This window comes from Muntiacus reevesi, chromosome 2 (genome assembly GCF_963930625.1).
Source record: "Muntiacus reevesi chromosome 2, mMunRee1.1, whole genome shotgun sequence".
Classification (NCBI taxonomy): Eukaryota; Metazoa; Chordata; class Mammalia; order Artiodactyla; family Cervidae; genus Muntiacus; species Muntiacus reevesi.
The window spans coordinates 15,775,553-15,790,205 of NC_089250.1; the positions used below are offsets into that span (position 1 = coordinate 15,775,553).

The 14,653-nt window shown below is 44.7% G+C and overlaps 1 protein-coding gene across 7 annotated transcripts in view; it reads left to right on the forward strand.

Annotated features, from left to right (window-relative positions):
- Nucleotides 1-14,653, forward strand: part of CELF2 (CUGBP Elav-like family member 2) — a 545,942-nt gene that overhangs the window by 380,026 nt on the left and 151,263 nt on the right. For 6 of the 7 annotated variants that reach the window (XM_065920970.1, XM_065920969.1, XM_065920972.1 and 3 more), the window contains one exon: nt 4,757-4,953. In XM_065920970.1, the coding sequence (XP_065777042.1) occupies nt 4,757-4,953 (197 nt within the window). Of the gene's footprint in view, nt 1-4,491; nt 4,585-4,756; nt 4,954-14,653 lie in introns of those variants that run through there. The other variant, XM_065920975.1, reaches the window with a different exon arrangement.

Consider the following 14,653-nt stretch of genomic DNA (forward strand, 5'->3'; position numbering starts at 1 on the left):
AGAAATACCATTTATTTTGTTTGCATTCTCCAAAAGAGCCTGCATTCCCTGGGCTTCATAAAAGCTTACATCCTGTAGTTAATAACAATAATAAGAATGCATTGAATCAGTGATTATAATTTCTGTAATGTTTTGCTACTTAGAGGAACCTCAGAAGATTTGCATATCTTCTGTTGATCTAGTTCTCTCTACTTGAAAATAGAGTAGGGAAGTAGGTTGGTGCCAGCACTCAAAGCAAAGAGTAAGCACTATATTTTTCCCCCCAACATCATCATATTTTCATCTTGACTCTGAGATCAATACCACCAGTGCCTGCTGACTTAGTGCTTTCCTCCAACTCACGGTCCGATTCCATGTGGCTTCTGGCCTGGAGGAACCTTATGTGGCCCTTTGCCAAGAGCAAAAGTAGAATTGACACCCAGGATAGTATCGTAGTTTGTAGGTAGCAGAGATGTATGGGCTTGTATCTCAGGCCTGCCAGCGGCCACTGAGTCCACAGGAAACATCACCCTCAAGAAACCCAGTTCGTGGACTATTAAGCAGTAAGTGTTGGCCTTTGTTACTGTGTCCGGATTCTGTGTACTTCGTTCAGATTCTGCAGACACCTCTTCTTAAGGGTGTGATGTTGGAAAAGTCACTTTACCTCTATGACTCTCAGTTGCTTCACTTCCAAAACAAGGATAATAATTTCATCTTTGTGGAGCTGTTGTGGTGTTCTTGTGTCCTATACCTGGAAAAGTTGATTGGCAAAGAGTAGGCTGTCAATAAATCTTTGAATTTTCGTCTCATTCCTGCCCTGTGGTGGGGGCCGAGGATCACTAGGGAGGGCGGGAAGGGAGCTAGTCTAATTTCCTAAGTCAGAGATCAGATTGCAATAAATAGAAGGTGCTACTGAGAGTCTTAGTGAGAGTTGGGGTATCTGTTCCCATAATTACCCTTCTTTGTAGATCGAATTGATTTCCCTGTGGCCTCTGGCAAGTACCCCAAAAGGTTTAACTGTCGCACACATGATTTCTGGCTTCCTTAGAAGTATCAGCGCTTATAGCCCCATGAGGACAAAAGAAGCCAGTCAGTCTCCTATAGAGATAAATATCAGCCGGGAAGAAAGTTAGAAGTCCAAAGGAGGAGGAACTCGTGTGTTAGAACTAAGTTACCCAGGCTCCTGATAACATACCATCGGGATCCAGAGCATGAGTTTCAGCAACACAGGGGTCATCGATGGGATAGGACCACTGATGCTTCGATCAGGAAGATGTGCCTTTGCTGTGAGTTTGTGTAACAGCTAGACATTGTTGGACTCAGTTATTGGATAGTCATGCTCTTAGCATTTGATGCAGACCTTTGGAACATTTGTTTGCAAATTGGGCAGGTAGTTGGGAAGGATTCAGGTATGGAGGAGAGGTGCTCATTCTTGGGATCCTGTGGGAATAGAAAGGGAGGCAGTCTCCAGACTTGGAGACGCTTTGTATGATCATGGAGAAAGTATGGGTTATAATATAGTCTTAATATAATCTTAAGTTCCATGCTTTGCACCCTGATTCTCAGACACCAAAAGAGGGAAGATGTGTGCATGTGTTGTTAGTGCTGCCTTTTGTCTGGCAGCGTGATTCCAGGGAACCGGTAGGTCTTGCTCTTGGCCTTCTCTTCTCATAGATTTTCCACAAGCTGTTCACTCACAGCCCAAAGCAGACCTTATACAGTACTTGGCCACATGATGGTTTAAAAATACTCTGTGCTTTGAGCCCATTGGGCCTAGGTTCAAATTCTACTTCTACAATGTATAAACTGGTAATGTTAGAAAAGGAAATTATTTCTTAGATATCTGCATCTGAAAAATTTCTCATAGAAATGGTAAAAGGATTAGATAATACATGTAAAGCACCTAGCATGGTCTCTGACCTAGAATTGCTCACTGAAAGATGCCTGTTATTATTACTTCGGATATGAGTTGTGTTTGAGTCCACAGTATGAAAAACTTTGGATAGAAAAGTAACAGACTCATGGTGGTCAGTCATTTCTAATGCATCACAGGTGCACAGAAAAGATTAACAGTGGCAACAGCTGACACCTATTAGACACTTGTAACTTGGGCCCACATCCTGTAGTTAGCACATGACTCAACAGAGGTGAAGTCTGTTGTTCCCATCTTACAGATGAAGAGTCTGAGGCCCAGAGCAGCACAGTTAGGAAATGATAGTGCCAGGATTCAGACCCCAAGTGCCAAGTCCCGCCTGCATCAGGATACAAGAGGTCTAAAGGCATCTGTGAAGGATGCCTGAGGGGAAGGGATTTTAAATACACACTCACCAACATAAAGACCAAAAGATGAAGCATAAGCCCCTCTTCACAGTGTCCCTCCCTGTGAACCCCAGGGAGTGTGTACTTCTTTTGAGAAAGTAGAATGGCCCCTCGTTTGGAGACCCATGAAAGAACGCTTGCTCTAGAATTCTGAGTTGAGGTATGGGGACCAGTGTGCTGCCGCCTGATCCGTCTGTTGCGTTAACTCTATTCAGAAGAGGTGCAGGAGCCCCATTTTCTGAACTTCCGTTCTCTGTTAGCTGGGACGTGTGGCAACGCCTTCCTCTTTTCATTCTAGCTGATTGTCAACAGCGGTAACCACAGGCCCTTCCTGTCCCAGAAATAAGTCTTGCCACACTCTCAGCTCTCAACGAGCTATGAGCACTACATTCTGTTCTGCGTGGGGCTCTGCCACCTCCTCCTTGCCAGAGTCAGCCCTGTGGGGTTAAAAGTGTTTATTGAATTCCCAGAGGGCAATTTGAAAAGCAGTCGAGGTGCATGGGAAGAAGATAAACGCTCCAGCTCTAATATAAACAAGTGTTACATTACACCTAAATTGTTGAAGGAAGGTTTTGTGCTCAATATTGTATTCAGTAGAACATTTTTTTTAATAACAATAAGGTTGATTAGAGAAAGCTCTGAAAGTGCTTTCAAGTTAGTCTGATTGTTTATCTCAAGGATTAAAAAAAAAAAAATAGAGTGGTAAATTGGGGGATAAGGAGAAATAGAAATTGGAGCCAAGACCTAGTTGAAGAGTGTTTACCATCGTGTTCCTCTCTGCATTAAATTGAATTCAGAATTTCTCCTTTCCATAAGTTTTACTGCAGTTGTTTGTTAGCCATCAGTGTCTTTTTTTCTCCCCCAAGGGCTCAGAACTAGCCTAGTTTTGCAGCAAATTTAAGGTGCTCTGAGGGTTTTTTACTGAAATAAAGAAACCTACTTAAGATCTTTGAAAACCTTCTCACTCTTACCCTAGGCTACAGTGAAGAGACCATTTTCAGTGAAGCTTTAGTCCATGTGGCCATTTCTTGACCTTTCTGCCTCCTGGGCTAGGGGCTGGGGTTGGGGAGCAGTCATGAACATGGCTCTGTAGGTTCTGTGTTTGCTGAATTTAAGTGCATTTTATATGTTTTCACAGACTGAGGATTAGTACTGCAAATCAATGCTGCTCAGGGCATTCAGCCTTGTCATTGGCAGAGTAGGTGGCTTTAGGGAGCATTGAGGGGGTGGGGGTGGGGGGAGATGAAAAGAGTATGTGGCTTTGCTTTATTATTTACTGCAGCTTAAATGGTGGGGGGATCCAAGTAAAATATGAATGCCTTCATCATCCTTTTACGTGTTGGTGACTAGAATTGCAGGTTCTAAATAAGCATTCTCTCTTTCAAATGAGGGTTTTGGAAAACAGCATTAAGGAAGATTGATTTGTAAAAGCTTATGGTCTTTGCTCTTTGTATCGGCCCCAAATATTTATTGAAGCTGGGAGAAGGAAAGGCAGACTTTCCTCTTTTCTCTCCCAAACGTGTGATTGTTTAGAACTCAAGTGCAACATCTGGATGTCAGATATACAGAGAGCAATTTATGGAGTGTGAAAGATTTGAAATATTCAGTGTCCTTTAGCGGGAACTCAACTTTCTGGGACTGCTTTTTTTTCCCCCTCCTATCACAAAGCAGGCAATTCTGAGATGCCTTTGCCTCTCTGAATTAAAGCCTTTGTGCCCGGGTCCCATAAACAATGTGCTTTTTAAACAGGAGCCCCCCCTCCCCGCCAGGGCCCTTTTCTCCAGCGTGGGCAGCCAATCGGGTGCACCCAGCCGCATTGCTGGAGCACTTTCTCTTCTGAGCAGCAACAACGTACTAATTTGATGCACACATGGATGCCTCGCGCGCTCTGCAAATTCATCACCAGCATCTTGCATTAGTCATCTGACGGACTGCCAAGTGTTTCATTTTCTTTTCATGTGACTTTATTATTACCACCTCTCTCCTGTCTTCCATAAACCTCCCAAAAGGGATGGGGGGGGGGGGGTGGGAAAGGCAGCAGAAATCCACCCTTGCCTTTCTTTCCACATGAGAGCCAGTGTGGGACTGATAACGCTGCGGATGCGTTGATGGCAGCCGCGCGGAGCGAGACCTGCACTTAACTTGCAGCTGCCTCCCGAGCCGGGTTTCAAGATGTCCACGCCCCGGGTGACAGCCGGCGGGGCGCTGCCCCAGGCTCGGGCGGCGGTGCCGAACAGCAGCCTGCAGTGAGCGCCGGCGCCGCGGCCGCCGAGGAGCAACCTAATGGTGCCTGTGCTTTGTTTTAGTTCATCACATTTCCACGACTCATTAGGCACTTTGCCCCGTGCTCCTCTTCCTCCTCCTTCCGCCTCCCCGCCCCCAACCCACCCCCGATTTTTTGTCTTCCTGTCCCTCGCTCTGCAGCCCTAACTCTGGCTCCCGCTTCCCTTTTTGACAGTAACGGCACAGCCAACAAGATGAACGGCGCTTTGGATCACTCAGACCAACCAGACCCAGATGCCATTAAGATGTTTGTCGGACAGATCCCCCGGTCCTGGTCAGAAAAGGAGCTGAAAGAACTTTTTGAGCCTTACGGAGCCGTCTACCAGATCAACGTCCTCCGGGACCGGAGTCAGAACCCTCCCCAGAGTAAAGGTACAGACAGCAGGGCGTGCGCGCGGGGTCAGGGGCGTGCAGTCCAGGCCTGCAGGGGTTGGGGTGGGGGTCCTGGTTATTCACGGGAAGGGAGGAGGGTGAGAAAGACCCGCCCCGCTGCCCCTGTGCCCCGTGGCCAATGGGGCTCCTCCCAGCGCCCCCGCCTGCCTCCCGGACAGGTGGACCAGCTGGCCTGGGATGCAGGGAGGGAGGAGCAGGGGGCGGCCGCGCCTCTCTCCAGGCGCGTGATTCCTCCCTGAGGTCACTTTCTAGGCAGCGCAGGCTCTTCTGGGCAGAGTGGCTGGCCTCCCAGAGGAATAGTGTTTCTTAGCCTTGCATTTCAGGAGCTCTTTCTAACCACCCCCTCCACCCCCCCACTTTTCTGTTACTGCCCTTGTAATTACAATTGCATTTCACTTTTCCGTAGCCTTTGGGGATCTTGAAGTACCCTATAAACAGCAATAAGCACTGGCGTAAGGAATAAAGGGTACACTTCTAGGAGGGAACATTAATTCTTGGGGTCTAGATGGAGATCATTAAGTGAAGTGTGCCTTTGGGGAGGGAAGTAGCACCCTAGTGGCCTGAAATAGTTAGCGCACCTTCAGAAATGCTTGTGGTTTACGCCCTTAGCAGTGGTAACATTCATGTGTTCAATCTGGAGGCTGTCACTGCCTCCATTTTAAGGTGAGGGTGATGGGGAGGGAGGCACCATTCTTAAACAGAGGCTGGAAATGTCTGTCCAGGTGGAAGCTTCTGGATATTGGAGTTACCCATTGTGAGCTCTGTGTAGAAAGGAATTTAAGTATCTCCTCTGCTGCTACCATCTGTTCTCTGTCCATGTTTTCACCCCGCTTTGATAATTGTTTCTCTCTTCTGGATCTCTTGGTCTTCCCACCCAGGGCTCCTCTATCTCTTGGTGAGTCTCAACAGTTGCTGTTTCCCTGCACCTCGGTACTTCTGTCTGGCTTGGTACCTTTTTTCCCCTGCTTCCTCTTATAAGAGCTCCTGTAAGCTCAGTGTATGGCTTGAGCACACACTTTAGTTGAACACATGAACTTGTCAGCCCATTCTCGTCTCTGAGTCTCTTCCTTACTGACAAGGCAAAGGGCTACTAAGTCATTGTTGGAACTCTGACGTTCTGACTCCAAGAAACGTTGGGCCATCTCTTTCCCTCCAGTTGCTGAGGTCTGACAGGACTTTTTGGAAACGTTCGAGAAATTTTGAAAGCCCTTCTTGTTGCTATTCGGTCGCTCAGTCATGTCTGACTCTTTGTGACCCCATGGACTGCAGCATGCCAGGCTTCCCAGCATCACCATCTCCCAGAGATTGCTCAAACTCCTATCCATTGAGTGGGTGACGACATCCAACCATCTTGTCTTCTTTTGTCCCCTTCACCTCCTGCCTTCAATCTTTCCCAGCATCAGGGTCTTTTCCAATGAGTCGGCTCTTTGCATCAGGTAACCAAAGTAAAACCCCTAGATCACTTTTCTATCTTAAAAACTGTCACACAACACCAAGAGTGTTTTCAAAAGAATGTACAGAAGAATTTTGTCACCACATACTTGATTGTCCCATAATTTGAAAAATATAAATTAGGTATCTCAAAGTCAAAAGGGTTAAAATATCACAAATAGGGCATGTCCCTAATATTGATCATATTTCTAAACTCTTTACTGACATATTTCCCAAATGAAGAAAACTAGAATGTGTTTTAATATTTTTACAGTATCCAAAGACAGTATAATGAATGGGCTGAAGCTGAGGACTTTGCTAAGAAGGGCCCTCCCACCTTCTAGAATAGCCCCCACAGAAAACTAGGCTGTAGGCAGTAAACCGGTGCTTAGGAGTCAGTAACCACAGTTCATCCTTGACTAGGAAAATTTGCCTGCAAATTTTAGTTTATTCAGCATTTTTCAAAATGACTTCTGACACAATGATCAAAGCTTTATTGTTACAACACCTGGTTATGTGCATTTTAGCTTTTGAATACACGTGTCCTACTTTAGCCAAGAAGACCTTTCTCTAAGTCAAGTAAATGTCTGTGCCTGGCCTAGTTCTTACACTCTTTGCTCTCTTTTCCCCCGTGTTCCTCTGAGCAGTATGTTTGTCAGGCTATATTTGCAACTTTATATTTTAACTTCATTCACTCAGTCTTGTAACTAACTTCATTAAAATAGTTTGCATCAACCCACAGTCTTGGAGAGAAAGGGAGACTTGGTAAGAGGACTAACTTTCTTTCAGCCCATGCTGTGTACCAGGCTCTATGTTAGGAGCTTTGTCTTTGTGTGTATGAGTCACTCAGTCGTGTCTGCCTCTTTGTGACCCCATGGACCATAGCCCACCAGGTTGCTCTATCCATGGAATTCTCCAGGCAAGAATGATGGAGTGCGTTGCCATTTCCAAGAGCTTTGTATAGTTATCTCATTTAATTCTTACTGGAATCCTGAAAGCAGATGGTCCTAGTCACATTTTACAGATGAGAAAAATGAGGACCACAAAAAACTAAGAGATGTAGGCTAGTTTACCCAGTTAGTAAGCATCAGAGTAGAAATTTGAGCCCAGTTCATCTGTCTTCACGAGCCACTCCATCTCACTTCTCAATGAGATGAGGCCGCATCCAGCCTTGAAAGTGAAAGTGTGTTAGCCTCTCAGTCATGTCCAACTCTTTGGAACCCCATGGACTATAGCCTGCCAGGCTCCTCTGTCCATGGGATTTCCCAGGCAAGAATACTGGAGTGGGTAGCCATTCCCTTCTCCAGGGTATATTCCTGACCCAGAGATCAAACCCAGGTCTCCTGCTTTGTGGTCAGATTCTTCACTGCTTGAGCCACTGGGGAAGCCCTTGGTCTGCTTTATTTCAGGATTGGGTCAGAGGTCCTTTCTCTAAGGGTTCCCCAAGTGAAAGGCAGGAATTTTGCCCTTCAAGAACAGGGTTGATTTTGCTTCTGTCTTTGTCCTTAGTTTTTGTACTCCTGGGTTGAGATTATACATCACTGCAACTCGTGGCATCATGGGATAGAAGTCACAGCTGAAATCATTCAGGTCTTACCTTTGCAAATATAGGTCAGTTCCCAGTACTGTGAACTCCAGGTCTCACATCAAATATTGCTTGAAGTACATGGGCTGTCAGCCAAAGCTTGGAAGGGTTTTTGTTATACAGACATCTCTGTTGTAACAGTGTTTGTTGTGATGGGATTTGAGCTGTATAATGACATTCCTCTTGGAGGATTACAGCCCTTAGTCGCTTACGCATAGAGATCAACCATCACCACTTTTCCTTACACAGAGACCCAAGTGTGTCATTCATTACCTTTGTGTTCGTAGGTAAAACAATGAGCCCACATTTACACTGGTTCTAACTCTATTAACATAGTAAAATTGTCCTGCTTCCCTGGGGCTGATGTCAGAGCTTCAGAAATTAGATATTTGGAGGCTCTCTCTAAACATGGTTTAAATTATTGAAGGCTTTTAGGGTAGCCTTGATGCATTGCATTACTGACATCAGTGGTTCCAAGGAAGGAGACAGAATCAGGCATTTACCTAATACAGGTGAATTAGGTTTTTCCTCTCATTTTGTATGTGATTTGCTATTTAATCTTGGAGGCATAAAAACTTTTCTCTATTTTTGAAAATATCCTTTAAGGGAACCTAAACTGTTTCTTCTCTCACATAAATGTATGTATACATTGAGCAGCCTCAGTGATTCTGAGGAACCTGGCTCAGTAAACCATCGCACCTCTGAGGTCCTAGGAAGAGCGTGCTTTGTTGAGCAGTTATTGGTCGAGTAAAGATAGTGAGGAATACTATATAGTAGTTAAGAGCATGGCTTTTGACCTCAGCAGACCTCAATTCAGTTTCTAGTTGCATCACTTACTACATGCTGGCCTTGAGCACATTAGTTAATCTCAGCTGAAAATGGAGACAGTCCTTAGTGGGTTGCTGAGATGGAGAAATCACGTGCTTTGCACAGAACTGGACTGTGGTAGGAGCTCACTACGGTGCTGGTTGTTATGACAGTTATTAGTATCATCACTGTCCCTGAGATCTAATGGGGACAGTGAGGCAAATGAATACACAGGTCGCTGTGATGTAGGAGAATGTGAGATAAGAGTGAACAAGAAATAAATGAGCATATTCGAATTGTAGGGGTTCAGAGGAGCCATGAATAACTTGCAGCTAAGGAAATAGGTCAAAATGGCATCTTTACCAAGTCTTGAAAAAAAAATAATAAGATTTGAGTAAGTAAAGACATCACCAATTCAATGGACATGAATTTGAGCAAACTCCAGGAGATAACGAAGGACAAGGAAGCCTGGTGTGCTGTAGTCCATGGGGTCACAAAGAGTCAGATGCAACTTAGTGACTGAACAAACAAAGACAATATTGAGCATACAGGTAGATGGACTGGCCTGATTCTGGCGTGGAGAGAACATGCAGGTCGGGTTCTGGGAATTGTGCATTCTCCCAGAGTTAGAGAAAATGTGAAATATAGAAAATGAAGGAAGAGAGGATGATGAGGAGGCTTAGAAATGAAGGTTGGGGTCAGTTCCTATAGAGCTTATATCTCAGGCTAAAAGATGTGCGTTTTATTTCTTAGCCAAGGGACTGGGAAGGTATTTCAGCAACAGGGAGGGTGGCCAGGGCCCTGGTGGCCTCTGTCAGGGAGCCTGTGGAGCCTGGACAGGACACTGTCATGGCAACGGAGAGGGAGAAAGCAAGTGACCCCGATGTGATCATGTGGGAGGAAGTGGACTTGAGGACTCTCTCGGGGCAGTCACAGTTGGGAGGTTGTGGCCTGACTGGGGGAGGAATCAGCAGGTGGGAGCTGACAGGGCGCCAGGTGGTCAGTTTAGTCTTGATCACATCGAGCCTGAGGTGGCTCAGAAGAGTCGAGCAGAACGTGGGCCAAGGAAAGTGATCGTGTTTGGTGATTGGAGGACCTGGGAGCATTTCAGAAGGATGGGGGAGGTTGGGAGAGGGATCGTGTAGGTTTCCATGTGGGTCTGAGAGTGGAGACTACCTTTTCTGGGAGTCAGAGAATGAACGGAAAGATAGGTTAGATGCAGCACTTTTTTTTTTTTTTTTTTTTTGAGCCAAAGGTAAGAAGATAGAATGAAAAAAGTTAGTGCAAGGTAGATGGGGCTCAGGGTCCTGGAAGGGACGCAGGGAGTGGCTGAAGAGCACATGTCAGCGGATGGAGAGACGCTTCAGTCGAGACAGTGGGGCCTTTGGGACGAAGTAACACCGGAGCAAATTTTGGTCTAGTGGAGGGAGATGAGGCTCGGTACACATGCCCTTGAACTTCTCAAGAGGTAGTATGTTTCTGAGACGTCCGGATGGAATCAAAGACTTAAGAAGAAAAGGTGTAAAATGCCTGCTTTGGAAAGTCCGGTAGGGGAAAAAATAAGGGGATTGTTGAGCTTGGAGGAGAACACAGTCACCCTCAGGTTGCGTCTGCTTACAGCGGGCCCTGGCAGTTGTGGTTCTCTGTCCAGCAGTGAGTGAGCCGGAGAGAGATGGCTGGAGGTCAGCAAGGGTACTTGTTGCATTAGGATATTCACTGACATCTCAGGTGGGGAAGCTGGTGAAAACAGAGGGTAGCTCTGGTCTGGGAGAAGGAAGAGCTGGGGGGTGGAGGTGGTGAGTGACATACAGTGGAGGGGGCGGCAGGTTGTGGGGATGGTGTCCAGTGACACCCAACTCAGAACCTGTAAGTGGTGCATAAATTTGTGTGCCTTGGACCAGCACTCTTGTGGTTTCCATTTTAATCAAAATTATACCCCAGGATTCCAGCACCCTGGAAAAACCTACTGTCTAATGAATACTAAGTTGTATTTCTCTGAGCTCCACCAGTTAGGTATCATTATTCTGATTTTACTGGAAGGAACTCTTCGGATCCTGTGCTGAGTGACCAGAATAGTCATTTGATGTTTGAGATGGGGAGGCAGAAGCAGACCCTCGGCCCTGACCAGTGCCTCGCCCATCGCATTTTTACTGTCTCTCTTTGACTTCTCAGCTAAAAGAGAACTAGGAAGGGGAAGTGGCTTGCGTTGACTAGTGCTCCCCGCCAGAGGCCTGAAAAACAGAACTTCCTTTTTTCTTGAAATGTGCTCAGGGGGCCATGGCGTAACCACCAGGCAGCTGCAGCCCTTCCAGCACTGCGAGTCCAGGGTGGGTGGAATAAAAGTCACATTCACAGCTCTTCAGGGAAGGGGGATTACCTTTAAGCTTCAAAAGAGCAGCTTTTGCCCTTTCATCTCCTGGTTGGTCAGGCTGCAATTGGAGAGGTGCCAGGGCTCACTTTGGGTGATTTCATCCTTGTCTTTTCCCTCCCTTGATCTTATGTGATAGAATATGAGTCGCTTTTTTCCTTCTTAATGCCCTTATTTCAGTCTTCAGGAATTCATTCATAAAATCTATATTCATCCTCCTCTCTTCCCAGTTCAATATGATGGAAAAGTTGTCCTGGAGAACAAGATGTCAGGGAATGAACAGGAGAGGTGAAGAGAAGGGTGGAAAGCACCAAAGCTAATTGTCTTTATTTCAGAATCTGGCGAGACAGCCTGGAGTCTAGAATATTCCTTCTGGGCTCGAATGAGAGCAGGCCCTGGAGCCATGAGACTTCAAACTGGTGTTTAATATCATGGACTCGTCTAGAGAACCAGCCTCAATCTCTGTACCTTTTCAGGAGTGTTAATGCCTACCTCCAAGCCGTTGTATATATTCAGTGGGAGGACAAAGCAGTGGGATGCGGCTGGTAGAGTCCAAAGGGAGTTGATCATCTTATAAGCTTAATTCTTCTTCAGAATGTGCAAGACTTGTGAAGAGCACCTTCGACCTTGTTATTTGATGAAGAATATCGAGGGGCTGGGGTGGGAGCAGAAAGGCTCATTTTCATCTTCCTTGCCTCTGCTTTCTTTCCCAAAGATTCTCAGAAACTTCCCTTGAGTAGTAGAAATGTCCTTGGAGCCAGTTTATTTCAACGCTTTCCTCTCAAAATCGGTAATTGAGAAAGAATTCAGAACGCAGGAAGATGAACCAGTTTTACTTTTTTAATGGACATGGGGATAGGATTTATGCCCTGAATTTCTTTCAAACGAGGATGGCAGGCTGCCCTAGATTGTCTGGGACAGTCCCAGTTAGGTAGTGCTGCCCCAGTGGCCCACAGGAAGGGTGCTTTCACTCTGAATTAACTTTATATTAACAGAAATTGCTGTGTAACGTATCATGACATCCTTTCATTGTTGTCTGACCGAGGTCCTGCAGGATAAATATGAGATGCAGTCAGAGGCTTTATATTCAAGCCTGCAGGAACCTTTATCACGTCCTTGGGAGAAGTAGATTCATCAGTTTTAGCATATGGTTATATTTTTTTTAAAAAATTAACAATTCAGTCTTTTGAAATGGAGTGTTTTAAATTATTGTAGCTTACGTAGACCACACCCAAGGAACTGATTGAGATAAACGAGAAATGTTAAGTGAGCCTTCATGAAATCATAGTGAGAAGGAATCCTTTTAAATAACCCCATACTTCATGCCCAGAGATTGGGATATACTTGTCTACCTCAGCCTGAATTTCCATTATTTATGTCAGAAGGGCCATGTCTACCCTGGCAGATAATAGTCTGTCCTGGGTACATTTTGATCCTTACATCTCTGGAGGGAAAAAAGAGAAAGAAGGGGCAGGAGAGAGATCAGAGGACATGCAGAGACCGGGCCAGGATCAAAGAAGAAATGAAATTAACCTAAGGCTGCTTCTCACCATTTTGTCGTCTTCTCCTCTGTCTGGGACATCAGCTGGTCCCCAGTCATCTTGTCCTCTGTAGATCTGTATTTCTGGAATTAAAGTGTCAAAAGAATAAAGAAAACAGGCTCTAAACTAAAGGAGAATGGGCTCTTGCGGTAGAAATTTGCCATATACTGTAAACCTAGGGTTTCCTGGCTTCTGTTTGAATCCCTCCAGCACATATTAGAGGTTGACTGAAAAAGTCAAGTTTAGGAGATCTCGCAGCTCATAATTCCCATGGATACATAGATAATTTTCCTGCCTGGAAGTCTGACTTGCCTTTTTATTTGCACCCAAGGAGATTTCTCCACATCGGAGATGCTCCACCATCTGTCATGCAGTTGTACCACCCTGGGTCACCATGCTGTGGGTCGTTACGAAACCAGTCTTTGGAAATGGGAAGTCCAGTGTCCTAGCCAGAAAGAGAAGCGCTCTCCCTGGGTAATGTTGCTGGTTACTCTGCACGACGCAGGCACTGCCTGGGAATGGCCTTAGCATGACCTTGGCTCTTCTCTCTTTCACTCCAAGGACCCCAGATAGTCAGGCCATCGGGTTGAAAGGTCGACTTTCCTCCTCTTTCCATCTTGGCTTCTAATTAAAATTTCCAGTCAGCCATGGTTATGTCCTGTTTTAAAAGTGTTTAGAAATGCTAGCATTAAAAATATAAATAATATCATTACATACTTTATGAAGCATTAGCTTTATAGATAATATATTTAATCATCCCAATCACGATAAAAAAAATATACCATGCTGTTAGCACAATTAGCTCCCCCCTTTTTTATAATCTTGTGTTTTTTTATAATCTTGTCTTTTTCTTAAAAGACTGAATTTTCACTCTTGGACTTGTGATCCCAAATGCTTCCATAATTTAGATAATTTAGACATGAGATTTTTATTCCTTGTCCGGTTTCACTGACCCTGAGACAGTCCATTCTTACATTTTGTTATCTGATACTGGCTAGTCCAAACCTCTTGCTAGAACAATCCTCCTTCCCATTGGACATAGTGATTATGCCCAGGATTACCCATCATGAATAAATGCAATCATTGTGACCTTCAAAACCAATGGAAACCAAATAAGGATGAAAATAGAGTTCATCAAATGGGGAAAAGTAGAATGCTAAAATAAATGAGTTACCAAATGATTGATATGAGTTTTTAATAGACTCTGGTAGCAGCAATGATAGATGACAGTGCTGGTCAAGAGAATTGAGTATGTTCTGACCCATCCTCTGAAATGCAGGGGGAAATTAGTTAGAAATTAGGTATCTCACTAGAGAAATTTGTGATGAACTAGACCAATTAAATATAGTAAAGAATCAGGGACTTCAAATGTCCAAAGATATTTTCAAATCTGCTTTGATGAGTACATGTGCTAGAGAAAGGAGTACAGAAAAAAAAGGCATGTGTGAAATGATGGATTATGATTTCACAAGCCCGTTTTTCACTGAGTCACATAGACAAACAGCGAGCAAAGAAGTAGGTTTGCTCTAAATGGAAAATGGAGTTATTTGGCTGAAGAGGGACAGGTTATAATGGTTAAAAAAAAAGAAAAAAGTGGTTCCAGGAGAATGGGGATGGCAATCTAAACGCCACAGGAATTGATATTAGGATCAATACTTTTTCACTCTCTATGTAAATGACTGAGAAAGATGTCCCCAATATAGTATTCATGTTCTTCCATTAATTCAAATTGGAGAAACCCAACTCGAGAAATATACTTGGGGATCAGTTGGAAGAATAAAGAAATATAATTTTCTCATTTCTATCAGAGAATCATAAATTGGAATTAGAGAAGTGAATCAAGAGATTGAAAGAGAATATCCACCCATCAGACTCTTTAAGTGACCCAAAATCTGAGTCATTGAAAGATGTTTTGGGGTGATTTAGATGTTTGTAGAACAAGTTCAG